Consider the following 15,896-nt stretch of genomic DNA (forward strand, 5'->3'; position numbering starts at 1 on the left):
AGTATTATTGCAACCACTTGATCACTACTCTTACCTTAAGTATATACAGTATATATAATAAGCATTACCTAAACATAAATGTTAACTTAAAACATAAAACGTGATGCATGACTTCTAGAAAAGATTTATGAAAGTGCACTACATATTTTTTTTATCATAATTGCCAGAAAGTGAGGGCTAGCAAGGAAGGGTTTTATTCAACAAAAATACAATCCCTAATATACACGTGTTAATTGGCCATCTGGCTGAGTTCCCCCGGGGCCAGATGATGCCTGTCCTCCCTATATTATCAGGATGTATTCTCATCTTATATACTGTTGAATGTAGAAACAGCATACCCACAAGTAATAATAAAAGTCATGCCATTTAAACCCAAACAGATAATAATGGTATTTCTCAACAGATATTGATGAATGTCGACTGAATAATGGTGGATGTGATCACATTTGTCGCAATTCAGTCGGAAGCTTTGAGTGTGGCTGTAGAAAGGGATATAAACTGCTGATCAATGAAAGAGGCTGCCAAGGTAATTTTTATCATTCATTAAATTAAGTTATACAATTGTTCTGTATTCATTGGTTACAATCCCACAATGACTCTATGTATGAGTGATATGTCGATGTAAATGCCCTTGTTTTGTAAAAGGTATGTTTAGTGAACAGGACATAACAAGTACATTACAATTTGACTTACAGAAACAACATGTGAGGAGTACCCTGCCCAAACGAGCTTACATTCTAGAGGGAGTTAGGGTGTATTACACTATAAGTATTGCAGAAGAGGGAGTAGGAAAGGTGAGCTAAAGGAACATGGGAGGTTGTAAGCACCCTTAAGGAAGTGGGTCTTTCTTATGGCAGGGGCAGGGGGAAAGACGGATAGGCCGGGGGAGGGCATTCCAGAGAATAGAGGTAGCCCTTGAAAAATCATGTAAGGGGGGATGAGAGCTACAAATCAGAGTAGAAGAAAGAAGGAGGTCATTGGATGAGCGGAGGGACCGGAGAGAAGTGTATTTAGAGATGAGTGAGGAGATGTAAGAAGGTGAACCGCTGTGAAGGGCTTTGAAAGTACAAGTCAGGATTTTAAAGTGAATCGTCAAGCGCATAGGCAACCAGAGTGACAGAGGGGAGCGATATTAGGAAAGAGATGGGAGAGGAAGATAAGTCTGGCAGCAGCATCCAAGGTGGATTGTAGAGGGGTGAGACGGGTTAGAGGGAGACTAGCTAAGACAGAGTTACAATAATCAAGGCGGGAGATAATGAGAGCATGGACAAGAGCCTTAGTGGCATCCTGTGTTAGAAAGGGACGGGTGCGGGCAATGTTTTTAAGATGAAGATGGCCATTTTTAGAGACAGGATGAATGTGGGGGTTGAACGAGAGGTCAGAGTCAAGGGTGACACCAAGACAGCGAGCATGAGGAGACTGGGAGATGATAGCACTATTAACATTAAGGGAGACTGATGATGGATTGTTTGCATTGGAGGGAGAGAAGATGAAAAGTTCGGTTTTAGAGAGATCGAGTTTCAGGAAACGTGTAGACATCCCGGTAGAGAAAGACGCTGAGATCAGGAGAGGATAGATAGATCTGGGTGTCATCAACATACAGGTAGGATGAGATTAGTATGCCAAGTGAGGAAGTGTAAAGAGAGGATAGAAGGGGTCCTAGAACCGAGCCTTGGGGTACCCAGACTGAGAGACAGAGGGGAGGTGTTACCAGAGACGGAGACACTGAAGGTATGATCAGAGAGGTAGGAAGTGAGCCAGGAGAGAACAGTGTCACAGACACCAAGATCATGAAGAGTTTGAAGGAGAAGAGGGTGGTCCACAGTGTCAAAAGCTGCAGAATGGTCTAGTAGGATTAGCATGGAGTAGTGACCCGTGGATTTAGCAGTGAGTAGGTCATTAGTAACTTTAGTAAGGACGGTCTCAGTGGAGTGTCGAGGGCAAAAACCAGATTGAAGAGGGTCAAGTAGAGAGTTGGAATCAAGAATCCTAGTTAAGTATAAATAATTATTTCAAGAAGCTTGGAGGCTAGAGGAAGTAGAGAGATGGGAGGGTAATTGGACAGTCGGGTTAAGGGAGGACTTTTTCAAGATTGGAGTAATGGAAGCATACTTGAAGGAGGATGGGATAGATTCAGTAGTGAGGGAGAGGTTGAAGATGTGAGTAGGGACAAGATTGGATGAAAGAGACTGGGTAAGATGGGAAGGGATCAGGTCAAGGGACATGTGGTTGAGAGGAAAGAAGAAGACCATGTATATCCTCACCAGTGACAACAGAGAATTGATTTAATGTAGCAAAGGAAGAAGAGGTCAGTGGGTAGGAGGGCACATAGTCGAAGGAGGGTGGGGACTGTGTAGATAATTCATATGTGATAGTTTTGATTTTTCTTATTGCAGTATGTGGCAAAGTCAGAGGCATTAAGATTTGTGGAAGGGGTAGTAGGGATAGGTTGAAGAAGGGTGTTGAGAGAGGCAGCAGATGAGGAAGGTGAAGTAGGTTTCCTTGGCAAAGTTAAGAGCAGAGTAGGAAAGTAACATTAATTTATAGTGGAAAAAAGTCAGACATAGAATGAGACGTCCGCCAACTACGTACAGCAGTGCAGGAACAACGCCTTAGGTGTTGGGTTACAGTCGTGTGCTAGGGTTGGAAATGTGCACATGGTGAAGAGCAAGTAGAATCTGGGGCTAAATGCTCAAGAGCAGATGTGAGGGTGGAGTTATAGAGACAGGTGGCGTTGTTAGGGCACAAAATGTTTGAGATAGGAGAGAGTAGAGGGAGTAAATCGGAGGAGAATCTATGAAGGTTAATAGAGCTGAGGTCTCTGGTTAGGTGAGATTTGGGTGCAGGTGAGCTTGTAGGAGGCAAGGTTAGAGAGCAGGAAAGGAAGTGGTGGCCAAAGAGTGGGGGGGGAGTTAGAGAAGTTAGTGAGAGAGCAAATAGAAAAAATAAGGTCCAGGGTGTGACCATCATCGTGAGTAGTTGAGTTAATATGTTGTGTGAGATCAAAAGAGGAGGCAATGGAAATACATTTTGAAGCGGTGGGACTCATTGGGGTGTCAACAGGGATGTTGAAGTCCACAAGGATGACAAAAGGAACATTAGAGGAGAAGAAGAGAGGAAGCCATGAGGAGAAGTGGTCAAGAAAGATGTTAGCCGGGCCAGGGGGATGGCATATTACAGCAATGCGTAAGGGGATGGGATTAAATAATCGGATAGCATTGACTTCAGATGAGGAGAAAGAGAGTGAAGGAGCAGAGGCAATAGGTTGAAAAGTATATTCTGGGGAGAGTAGGAAGCCTACCCCACCACCCTTCCCGTCATCCGGTCTGGGAGTATGATAAGAATCATTCGGCCCATCCAGTCTGTCCAATACTTTCCTTAGTCCCTGGCCTTATCTTATATCTAGTTTAGCCTTATGCCTATCCATGCATCCACTACCCTGTCAGTAAAGTACCCACTCGATTATAAGACGACCCCCCAAATCTGAATATTAATTTAGGAAAAAAGAAAAAGCCTGAATATAAGACGACCCTATAGGAAAAAAGTTTTACCAGTACATGTTAATTCATGTAAACTTTTTTTTTTAATAAAAGCTATGATTGAGAAAAATATTTTGGTTTTATTTCCTTCTGTTTTCCAACCTGCCCCCCAGTTATGCACATCTGCCCCAGAAATGCCTTATACCCCTATATGCCACTGTGCCCCATGATATGCCTTTTAACCCTCTAAATGCCACTGTGCCCCATGATATGCCTTTTAACCCTATATGCCACTGTGCCCCATGTTATGCCTTTTGACCCCCTATGTGCCACTCTGCCTCCAGAAATGCCTTATACCCCTATATGCCACTCTGGCATTAAGGGGGTTAAAAGGCATTTCACAGAGCACCCTGCCTCCAGAAATGCCTTATGCCCCCCATTTAACACCCCCCCCAAACTTACCGGTGCTTCTAACTTCCCTGTCATGTAGCCGGGGCAGCGTATAGATCTCACGCACTTACGCTGCAGCCTGAAGGAGGCGTGGCTAGCAGCGGGAGTTGTCTGCGTCCATCGCGCACACCTTCCCCGACAGTCAGTGCGGCACCGGTGCGGGGAACTCTGACAGTCGTGGAAGGTCTGCGCGATGAACGCAGACAACCCCCGCTGCTAGCCACACCTCCTTCCTGCTGCAGCGGAAGTTGTCTATGCGAATCGCGTAGACATCTACACGCTTCCCCAGCTACACACCGGGGACTCAGAAGTACCGGTAAAGTGGTGCGGGGGGGGTTGACAGGAGGATCCAGGTCCCCTGCAGCTGCGGGGGATCTGGATCTTAGTCGTCTCATAATCAGACCTGATTATAAGACGAACCCGATTATAAGACGAGGGGTATTTTTCAGAGCATTTGCTCTGAAAAAAACCTTGTCTTATAATCGAGCAAATACGGTATTTCCTGATGTTACTTTTAAACTATGCCTATCTAGCTTAAGAGTATGTAATCTTGTTGAGGTAGTATTTCTCCTTTTAAATAACCACAGCAGTTACTGCAACACAAGAGGTGTAAGAGAAACCAATGTAAGGTACAGTGAAGGAAAAAATTATTTGATCCCCCTGCTGATTTTGTAAGTTTACCCACTGACAAAGACGTGATCAGTCAATAATTTTATTTGAACAGTGAGAGACAGAATAACAACAAAAAATCCAGAATAACGCATTCCAAAAGTTATAAATTGATATGCATTTGACCCCTTTGCAAAACATGACTTAGTACTTGGTGGCAAAACCCTTGTTGGCAATTACATGGGTCAGACGTTTCTTGTAGTTGGCCACCAGGTTGCACACATCTCAGGAGGGATTTTGTCCCACTCCTCTTTGCAGATCCTCTTTGCAGTCATTAATGTTTCGAGGCTGAAGTTTGGCAACTCGAACCTTCAGCTCCCTCTTTCTATGGGATTAAGGTCTGGAGACTGGGTAGGACACTCCAGGACCTTAATATGCTTCTTCTTGAGCCACTCCTTTGTTGCTTTGGCCATGTGTTTTGGGTAATTGTCATGCTGGAATACCCATCCAAGACCCATTTTCAATGCCCTGGCTGAGGGAAGGAGGTTCTCAGCCATGATTTGATGGTACATGGCCCCATCCATCGTCCCTTTGATGAGGTAAAGTTGACCTGTCCCCTTAGCAGAAAAACACCCCCAAAGCATAATGTTTCCACCTCCATGTTTGACGGTGGGGATGGTGTTCTTGGGGTAATAGGCAGCATTCCTCCTCCTCCAAACACGGCGAGTTGAGTTGATGCCAAATAGCTCAATTTTCTCATCTCATCTGACCACAACACATTCACCAAGTTCTCCTCTGAATCATTCAGATGTTCATTGGCAAACTTTAGATGGGTCTGTACATGTGCTTTCTTGAGCAGGGGGACTTTGCAGGCGCTGCAGGATTTCAGTCCTTTACAACGTAGTGTGTTATCAATTGTTTTCTTGCTGACTATGATCCAGGTAATATGCTCCTAATCTCAGCTCGTTACCTGTATAAAAGACACCTGGGAGCCAGACATCTTGCTGATTGATAGGGGATCAAATAAAGGAGATGCAACAAAACAATATGGCTGCGTTTCTCTGCCGTAACACATACCCTGTGCAAAAAAATCTAAGCAACACAGAAGTGTTGGTGAATAAAAGCGCAGGAAATAATTTCTGCGGCCATCTTTAACAGTGATTGGCTGCCATGTAGCTGCATGAAGAGTCCCCAAATACCCCTGATAGGATAGTCTGGGTTGTCTTCTTTACAGAAATATATACTTTTTGGGGTATTTTTGGTTTATGTGTTTAAAATCCCATCATACCTAATGTAAAAATTCTATGGCTTTGTAAAGAATAATGTACACCTTATAGTATGTTCCCAATAAGTCAGTGGCGGCTGGTGGGTAATTCCAAAGGGAGTTTACATGCTGCTGTTCCCTCTCCACGAACACACAGAATAATGGTGCTTCGTGCCTTGCGTTGTTAGCTCCGCCTCCCTGCTCGCATCACTCACCGAGGAGGGCGTGGAGACTTCGGGCTGGGCAGTGAGTGTGTTGGCTGGGAGCTGACGGCTGGGAATAAAGGCTGTGCGAACAGGGATCAAATGGGCTGCTCAGCCGGAGCTTTAGGAAGCGCGGCAGAAATTGAGCTAATAGGGTCTTTCTTCTATCGCACTTGCGCTGCAACATTAACATTAAGTCTCATCTCAACATTAAGTCTGTCTGGGATTACATGAAGAGAAGTAAGCAACTGAGGCTAACTAAATCCACAGCAAATCTGTGGTTAGTTTTCCAAGATTTTTAGAACACTCTCATTGCCGAGTTCCTTAAAAAAAAATGTGAAGTACTGTGTGTGTGTGTGTGTGTATGTATATAATCCAAAGTACACAGTTGCACACCAACCTTAATTACTCTGCCCGGTGCCTGGTAACTGAAGCAGTAATGCATATAGATTCCAAAAATAGTTGCCGGCACTCCTGGGACTTGGTTTCAATAAATCTCTCAAAGCTCTGTATTACAAGTCATTTGACTTGTAATACAGAGCTTTGAGATATTTATTGAAACCAAGTCCCAGGAGTCCCGGCAACTATTTTTGGAATCTATGTGTATGTATATATATATATATATATATATATATATTTATTTGAGAGATTTATTGAAACCAAGTCCCAGGAGTGCCGGCAACTATTTTTGGAATCTATGTGTATGTATATATATATATACCGTATATATATATATATATATATATATATATATATATATAAAGTCCAGAATTAACAATTGCACTCCAATCACCACTTTTGCTGCCCGGTGCCAAGTAGCTGTAACAGCAAATATCCAAAAATAGTTACCGGCACTCCAGGGACATATATATATATGTTTAGTTCATAATGTCTCTTTATCTATATCGTTTTGGCTCTATTCATATAATATTCCTTTTTCCCCTGCAGACATTGATGAATGCTCCTTTGATAGGACATGTGAACATATCTGTGTGAACTCACCAGGCAGCTATCAGTGCCTGTGTCACAAGGGCTATGCCCTCTATGGGGTCACACACTGTGGAGGTAAAGTATATCATATATGCTTTAATATTAGATAATCATTTAAAAAAATGCTCCATGGGTGTGATGTATTATTTATGTATTTCGCTTAGCAGCCTGCAGGAAAGGTCTGGCCATATAGATACACTAGGCTTCAGCATAGAGCGCTAATCAGGTAAGGCACCCCGCAATAAGGCTCCCTTATCTTAGCGAGCGTCAGAAACCTAGTGTGCCTAGGACAATTTAAATACTAGGGCTAGCCCTACTCCAAGAGGTTTCCACCTCAGAAGTTTCTTTGTCGCATTCCCAATGCAAATATGCCTTTTAATCTAACAGTTTATTTCCAACCACCCTTGGGAAAATCACCCTTTACAAAATGACTGGGATCACACAATTTGATAAGTCAGAATTGTCACAGTCACTTGTTTATACAGTCAAATGTTTGAACTCTACTCCATAATAACAACAAATACGCACTGTATTTGCTCGATTATAAGATGACCCACCAAAATTTGATTAATATTAGTTCAAATTTGAACCCACCAAAATTTGAATATTAATATTAGTTCAAATTTGAATATTAATTAATATTAACTTATGCTGCTGCCCAGTACTTCCGCTTGGGCTTCAATGATGGAAAGGAAAGCTGAAAGAGAAAACAAACAGGACCCCTGCTCACCTCAGCCAGTCAGTCAAGTAACAATCAGACAAAAGGCAGGGAATCTTAAACTGCCATGCAGCTTAGCCAGGAAAAGAAAATTATGGTATACATGGTAAATATACCAAATAGTAAATGTATGAATTTTCTCTTTTCCTGGCTATCCATTGCAGCATGAGAAATGGGTAATATCCAAGCTGTAAAAAGAAGGGAGTTGTTTCAGAGAGATTAAAAGCACAAAACCAGAAAATACTGAGAAAAAAATAGGATCAGAACATTACGAGAAGATGAGAAGCTGCCTCCAGAACACATCTCCCAAACTGAGCTTCAGAAGCTGCACGAACATCAAGCTAATGTGCTTCTCAAAGGTTGACCAGAAAGGGAGTATCACCTCTGCTTGCTAATCTACCTGAAAGTGTCAGGTATTAAAGGGATCGGAGAGAAAATGTAACCTAGACTGGGGTTCCAAGGATAGGACATAGCATCCATTCCCAAAGCTGTTGGATCAAATAATCCTGAAAAGAACACTGGAACCTGGTCACCATTAGGTTTATCTGTGGAAGACACCAATTTGCCACCAGAAGTTAGAAGACACCACTCTGCTTGATCCACTGTCACTCTGCTCAAGTAGTCTGCTAGAGAGGCCACAGGAGGTAAATCGCTGTCAGGACTCAGGCAAGCAGGTCGGGTAGGAGCCCAAATGCAGGGGATACCAGGGCTCTGTCTGTACCCCATGATGCATCATGACAGGTTTGTAGGTACAGACAGGCAAATAAAGACACCCGAGGCTAGATATATATACAGATAACAGTCTACATTGGAGTGTGTTGGCAGAATGGGAGAAACAGGACTGGTTAACAAGCATTATAAAGGCAGATGTACCACGGCAGGAGAGAGAGCGCGGATAGGGGACCTTGGAGGAGACTGGATCTTCTGATAAGGCACTAGACTGGATCACCTCAGACAAGGCACATGGCTGGAAACCCACAGATGGGGTACCGGACTCACAGCAGAGAGCCCTCAGGCAGGGAAGATAACAAGAACAAAAGCCAAATAGGAAGCCGAGATCAAGGTCAGTACAAGCCAGGTCAAAATGGGTAGAATCCAACAGGGAACTACTATGAACAGCATAGGACCAGGAAGCAGACTTTTAATAGCTATATGCAACAGTACATTAAATAAATACTTTCAAACAGGTTAAAGGATATAATGGAACAGTTAAACTGATAAAATAAATTAAAATATTTTACATAAAATTACAATAAATACATAAAACCAGTCTGGGGCGTTCAGTCCATTCCAAGTAAAATGTTGCACATGTTAAGGGACTGCACTAAAGTCTCTTTGCTTTCATTGAACCCATGCCATTAAAATCCTTTAAAAAGTGTGTGTACATGTTTAAAAGCCATCTTAAGACAATTGGAAAGGTATATACCGTATTTGCTTGATTATAAGACGACCCTGATTATAAGACGAACCCCCAAAATCTGAATATTAATTTAGGAAAAAAAAGAAAAAGCCTGAATATAAGACGACCCTATAGGAAAAAGTTTTACCAGTAAATGTTAATTAATGTAAACTATGTGAACAATTCTTTTTTAAAAAAAGCTATGATTCAGAAAAATATTTTTTATTTCCTTTTTTTTCAACCTGCCCCCCCAGTTATGCACATATGGCCCTCTGCCCCAGAAATGCCTTATACCCCCTATATGCCACTGTGCCCCATGATATGGCATTTAACCCTCTAAATGCCACTGTGCCCCATGAAATGCCTTTTGACCCCCTATGTGCCACTCTGCCTCCAGAATTGCCTTATACCCCTATATGCCACTCTGGCATTTAGAGGGTTAAAAGGCATATTATGGGGCAGAGTGGCATATAGGGAGGTATAAGGCATTTCAGGAGGCAGAGTGGCGTATAGAGGGTTAAAAGGCATTTCTGGAGGCAGAGTGGCATTAAGGGGGTTAAAAGGCATTTCACAGAGCATTCTGCCTCCAGAAATGCCTTATGCCCCCCATTTAACACTCCTAAGGGCACACCTTCCCCGGCTGTCAGAGATCACGGGGAACTCTGATCTCTGACAGCAGAGGAAGGTCTGCGCGATGGACGCAGACAACCCCCGCTGCTAGCCGCACCTCCTCCCGACTGCAGCGGAAGTTGTGTACGTGAATCGCTGCCCGGACTAAGCACCGGGGACTCAGTACCGGTAAGTGTGTGGGGGGGGGGCAGGAGTCTTAGTCTCATAGTCAGACCTAGTTGAGGTCTGATTATAAGACGACCCCGATTATAAGACGAGGGGTATTTTTCAGAGCATTTGCTCTGGAAAAAACCTTGTCTTATAATCGAGCAAATACGGTATATTCTTTCATAAGCAATACAATATTCCTGGTCTTTCAAATTGCTTCTTTTATACAATATATCGTAAGCCATAAAACACGCCACTGGTCAGCTGTGGGACAAGTAAAAAGGCCATATAAAAAAACTGTATAGTTTTAAAAATGTAAGACCGCAAATCCATTTTAAAAGCTGTCCTGCCTTTTTCCATATGTCCTGTGTATAAAAGCAGTTCCAAAGTACTGTATATGCAACACTATTTCATCTTATGTACACTAATCTCTGGGGCACCAAGACCTCTCCTGTGCTGAAATTGCTTAGAAGCAATTCGTTCAGTTTGTTCTTTTAGTAGTATAGCAGCAGTGAACTTCTTTGTATTTGATAAACTATTCGTGCTATAATCTTGGAAGTGATATTGTTTTTCCTAAAGTGACATACTGCTTTGACAGATTTAAAACCACAGGAGAGTTAAGAGTGAGTAAAAGTCATATTTCCTAAAAATATAACCAGGCGCCTAGCGTAAGAAGGAAGCAAAGGTACATTCTTTATAAAAGTTTTTAAAACACATAGTAAAAAACGTTATAAAATATGCTTCACTTATGGAGTTAAAGAAAAAGATAAAACAAACATGCCTAAGTTTCTTTGCATACAAGTCGGGGGTGGGGGGGGATACCACTCCATCATAACTGGTAAGTATTGCCTTGAAGATAAAAATTCTCCCTTCAATTGTTAGTTTTCGAGTTTGCCATAACTCTATTTTGCGGTTTAATTTTTCTCAAACAATAATCAAAAACCACTCCCAGAAAGTTAATACTGTCACTTTGGGTCTTAACAGCAGGTGTCTGACTGCCATCCCAACCATCAATAGTAAAAACAGTGACATTTGATAAAATTCATCTTGAAACCAGAGGCACTGGTCCTTGATGAATCTTATCAAAATAAAGGAGTGGAAAAAGTTTTACAGTGGGTCTCTCCAGACCCTCCTGAGAGAGTCTAAAAAAATAGTTAAAAAAACATGTAAAAATTATTTCCCACTGATGTCACCATCAGGGGAACCTTCCAGTTCCAAAAAATATTTAAAAATAAGTGTTTTTTATCTCACCTTCACTCTCACCTTCGTCCAAAGCGTCTGATATGCTGCTGTAATCCATGATGTAAAAAAGGATCAGACAGAGAAAGTCCCATCTCAGAAACACCTGCACAGCTCTCTATGCTTCGAGCCACCTCCTAGCTCTGACTTCCCCTTTGATGATTCAACGGTGTCATCTCCAAGGCTCCCAGAAAACTCTAATTTGGATTCCTCCTTCGCGTTGTCTCCCGGAACCTCCACTTCAGCCTCCAGACTGGCTGCTAAACAGGATTCACTGTCAGACCTCCTCCTCTTAGGCATAGGACCGGCTGAATACTCCACATCTGCTTCCATCTGAGCACTTTAATGGGTTAATGGACAGTGTCCTCTACAACAGCTGCAGTTTGTTCCGGACCTGATGTTGAGATTTCAATACTGGACTTTCCACGTCTATCATCAGGACTCCTCTCAAGGTCTCCCACAGGAATGTGACTATCACGACTGGAAGAAGTTAGATTAAAAAAGATTGGGATCCACAGGACCCACCACTGGGGAGGGATCTATTGGACCCAAAACAGCCTGTTCCTTTATCTGATCGAATGGAATTACTGATCCCACTGGGACCAGGACAGCAGGATTATCCAGTGGCTGCATCACCATCGCAAGTTTCTTTGGGTTAGCTGTAGGGGAGGGCTTACTTGGACCTGGATCTAGCTTCCTAGGCCATCCAGCAGCCATATCTGCCCAGGACCAACAAGGCTCGCTGGGACAGTCCTTTTATACCTGGTTTGGCTTGCCACATCTGTTGCACAACTTATGACATATAACAGCTAGTGATGAGGTTGCGCCATTCTCCACAGTTCCTGCATAGGGACCTAGGGTTAGCTGTGCAGGTTGCCTGAGTGTGCCCATAGCCCCCGCACTTCCTGCACAAGAATGGCATCCTTGGGTAGAAACAGCATCCTCTGTTGCTACCGATGGAGAAACTCTGGGGGGTGCACTATTCCACCAACCGCTTCCTTGTGCTCATTTAACTGCACAAGGAACCTCCTCTTACCCTTACAAATTCCCATCTTATTCCTTTCCTTCTGTGGGTTAGATACCTTGTTGCAATAGTGATACAACCAGGCTATGATGGCTTCTTCAGACACATAAGACAGTAAGAGGGAGTTTTTCACCGCCGTACAGCAACTTCTATCCAATCAAGGATCATCTTCTTTTCTCTGAGGTTCTTCTAGATGTTATGATGTTTTGCAGGCAGTAGATGACATTAAGATCCAGTCCAAGTGTTTTTATTAGCACCTCCATTACAACATTATTTAGTACCTTTCTCTTCCTTCCCTCTCGGGAACTTCAATCTTGATCGAATTTCTGAGTGCTCTGTCCTTAACAGGCGCAAAATTAACGGTTGCAGGCATTTTTCTTTTTAACTCAGGCTGAAGGTAGGCAGCCTGCTTTTCACATTACTGTAAGTAGGGCCTAAACGCAAAGCAACAGCAAAGCGAAACATCCCTGAAGAGATTGGTTGTGTCTAGCCAGCAAGAGAGACTTTTCAAGTAATCTTGATGGGTTGCGAGAGGCAAAAGCTATGTTTGTTGAAGGTTTGAAGATGCCACTGGGCCCAGGGGACCAGGCCTGTAGTAGATGACATTGAACCCAAATGTTCATCATTTCTCATGCAGGAATGAAAGGTAGGTTCTGGATGCTCAACATGTTGTTCTGAAGTCGCATCATATAATCTGAAGACAGAAAACACATGCCTTGAAGATTGTTGAAATGGGCACCCAGATTAACCAGCTGTTGAGATGGAGATAGATGACCCTTGGCCCAGTTGATTAACCAGTCAAATGTTTGAAAGAACAAAAGAGACTTATAGTGGATATAAAAAGTTTACACACCCCTGTTAAAATGCCAGGTTCTTGTGATGGGGTGTGTAGACTTTTTATATCCACTGTGTCTCAATGCAGGATCAATATCTCTGGGGAACTTGTTGATTCCCAGAAGTCCAAGGTAAGCAATGGCAGGAAGAAGAACCTTGGAAAAAGTTCTCGGAGCTGTGCTGGGCCTGAAGGACAGCGGTCTAAATTAGAAATGCTCATCTTTCACTGCAAATCCCAGGAACCTCTGGTGAGAGTTAAAAATTGTAACATGAAAGTAGAAATCCCTTAGATCAATGTAGACAAGCCAGTCTCCTGGCAGGGATGACCGAGATGATGGAGGCCCTTTCCTGAGTAGCAAGAAATCATTCAGCTTGTGAAGATCCAGCATGGGTATCCAATCCACTGAGGATTTCTAAACCAGAAAAGGTGGGAAAAAAGTTCCCCAGTGCTTGAGAGAGTCAGGAATGGGAGTGGAAGGTTGGCAATATAGGTTAGTAAGGCTGAGCGCTTTTGAGGAAGGGCAAATGACTCTGCAGGAGGAGAGTCTTGAAGTTCTAGGATATATCGTCTTCTGACAAAAGAGTTGACCCATTGGTCTGGAATATGAGCAGCCCCGGTGTTGGAGAAGAGGAGAAGACAAGCACCGACATATGAACCTTCAGAACTGCTGCCTGTAGGGATGAAAAAAAAACTGATCTTTTAGATGCAACAGAATCCTTCTAGCCGCTGTGCCATAGAGCAAGCCAAAATACGGACTTGATCCACTGAAGCTGCAGCAACCAGATCAGCAGCAATCTTAATATCTTTGAAAGCTTCAATAATACAGGAACCCCAGATTCCAAGGCTCCCTTCAGATTACTGAGCCATATTTTCAGGGTTCTGGGACACAGGGGTCATAACCAGTCTCAGCTGTTTTTTTTACCACTGCCGCGTCCGCTTTCGAAGATTGAGACCAGGTGCTGACCACTGATGGTTTAAATGGGTATAATCTGAAATTATTACTATTTATTGTTTTATATAGCGCCATCAAATTCCGTAGCGCTGTACAATGGGTAGACAGGACATAACAAGTAGTATGTAACCTAACAAATTGACTAACAGAGACAACAGGTGAGGAGGGCCCTGCTCAAACGAGCTTACAGTCTAGAGGGAGTTGGGTTGTATTACATGTATTGCATGTTGATGACATGAAAATCTCTGGAACAGGATCAGGAATCTGAAGAGAATACAGAAATAATTTGTGATATAGCCTTGTCATCGAGAGGAATGTGACAGTCAGAAAATTCCTCCTCCTGAGATAATATGAAATCATCCTCTGCATCATGTTGAACATCCCCTATTATCTGCCTTAATCTTTTCAGATGTGAATGAATGCAGCATCAACAAAGGAGGGTGCAGTTACAGCTGCATTAATACTCTCGGAAGCTTTGAGTGCACTTGTCCACCAGGCTTCAAACTTCATTGGAACCACAAGGATTGTATAGGTGAGTTGCCTGCATAATTGGCATTGTTAGGTGGAACTCACAGACCTCAACATATAATCTGCATATCATACAGCCACAAGAACAAAATTAAGCATAAAGTAAATTCAATTGAATTCAATACCCCTGATGAGTTAGACTTAAATGGTTGATAAATCTACTACATGGATACTATACAGCTTTCTCCAGTAAGAATATGTTGACACGTATCACTTGTTTCCAACAGAACTTGTAAAGTGCACCCCAGGGACAAATGCCTCTTACGCCAATTTGTCCTGCAGCCGAAACGGGAAGAAGGACAACTGCTTCCTCAACTGTGCTTTAAAGACTTTGTTTGTTCCTGGTAAACTGGAATAGAGTTCATTATCTTTTCTCCTCGTATTCTGTTGTCTATGTCACATGCGTTTTTTTGTTCTCTCCTTAGAGCCTGATACTGGTTACATGTTCAGCTGTGGTCTCCCAGTGATTAAACTTGCAACAGTATCAAAACTGAACAATAATAGCAGACATTATTGTGGTGGTAAGAAAAATATTTTATGTAATCAAACTCACCTATAAATCACTTGACAAAACTCCTTTCTCTCTGGTATAATCCTAAACTGTCATTTGTTCTCATTCCCAATTCTCAGTTTACCACTGGTTGTGGGGTGTCATGCAAGGACAGATTATGAAGTCTGGATACATCTCATTTGCATAGGATTTCCATTACAAATTGTAATATTTTCAAATTTGATATTCTGAGGCTCTAACTTCAATAGCTCTCACGGGTGCTGTCAACCCAGAATATTGTACTATGGTCATTTTGAAATTTTTGTGCATCCATTTCCCTTCATCAACTTCATCCAGAAATAAGCGTTAAAAAATATTTCAAACAAACTTAGTAATGTTGTTTAGGGTTTCTTGCCCAATTTGTATTCTGCCACATTCCCCAGCTAAAAGTGATACCCCAAATGCATAGGTTTGGCATTTCCTGCACACTGAATGCTTGCGAAAATGCAAACCTAAAACAGTTTCAAGATAATTTTGGCACAGCCTCTCTCTCATGGTTAATAAAACTTTTTTTTTTGGTAATATATTTTTATTGGGTTTTCACAAATATAAGTAAAACAGTAAATCAGGGAGAGGGTAGAGGGGAAATACAGTATACCTGGAGAGGTAAGGGAAAGTGAAAAAGAAGTCCCGACGCAGCGGGATTAGCAGCGAGTAATACAGTCACCAAGGAAGATCACAGGCAGTACAAAATAAAATAAAGGTTAATAAAACTTTTATCACCCCCAGAGTACCTTATTCCCCTCCAACACTGTGCTACAACTATGCTTTTTCTTCCCCATGAAATTCAGGTATAGATCAAATAAACAACACATGGAAACACGTGATTGCTGGAATACAGCAACTTAATAAGACATACCGTACAAACCGTGAATTTGC

At 42.4% G+C, this 15,896-nt stretch overlaps 1 protein-coding gene across 1 annotated transcript in view; it reads left to right on the plus strand.

Annotated features, from left to right (window-relative positions):
• The window catches only part of SCUBE3 (signal peptide, CUB domain and EGF like domain containing 3), a 98,737-nt gene that overhangs the window by 53,836 nt on the left and 29,005 nt on the right, over positions 1-15,896 (plus strand). The window contains exons 10-14 of the mRNA XM_053457861.1: positions 404-526; positions 6,954-7,070; positions 14,349-14,471; positions 14,695-14,811; positions 14,893-14,988. Of these exons, the coding sequence (XP_053313836.1) occupies positions 404-526; positions 6,954-7,070; positions 14,349-14,471; positions 14,695-14,811; positions 14,893-14,988 (576 nt within the window). The remainder of the gene's footprint in view (positions 1-403; positions 527-6,953; positions 7,071-14,348; positions 14,472-14,694; positions 14,812-14,892; positions 14,989-15,896) is intronic.

This window comes from Spea bombifrons, chromosome 2 (assembly GCF_027358695.1).
Source record: "Spea bombifrons isolate aSpeBom1 chromosome 2, aSpeBom1.2.pri, whole genome shotgun sequence".
In the NCBI taxonomy this organism is placed as follows: domain Eukaryota; kingdom Metazoa; phylum Chordata; class Amphibia; order Anura; family Pelobatidae; genus Spea; species Spea bombifrons.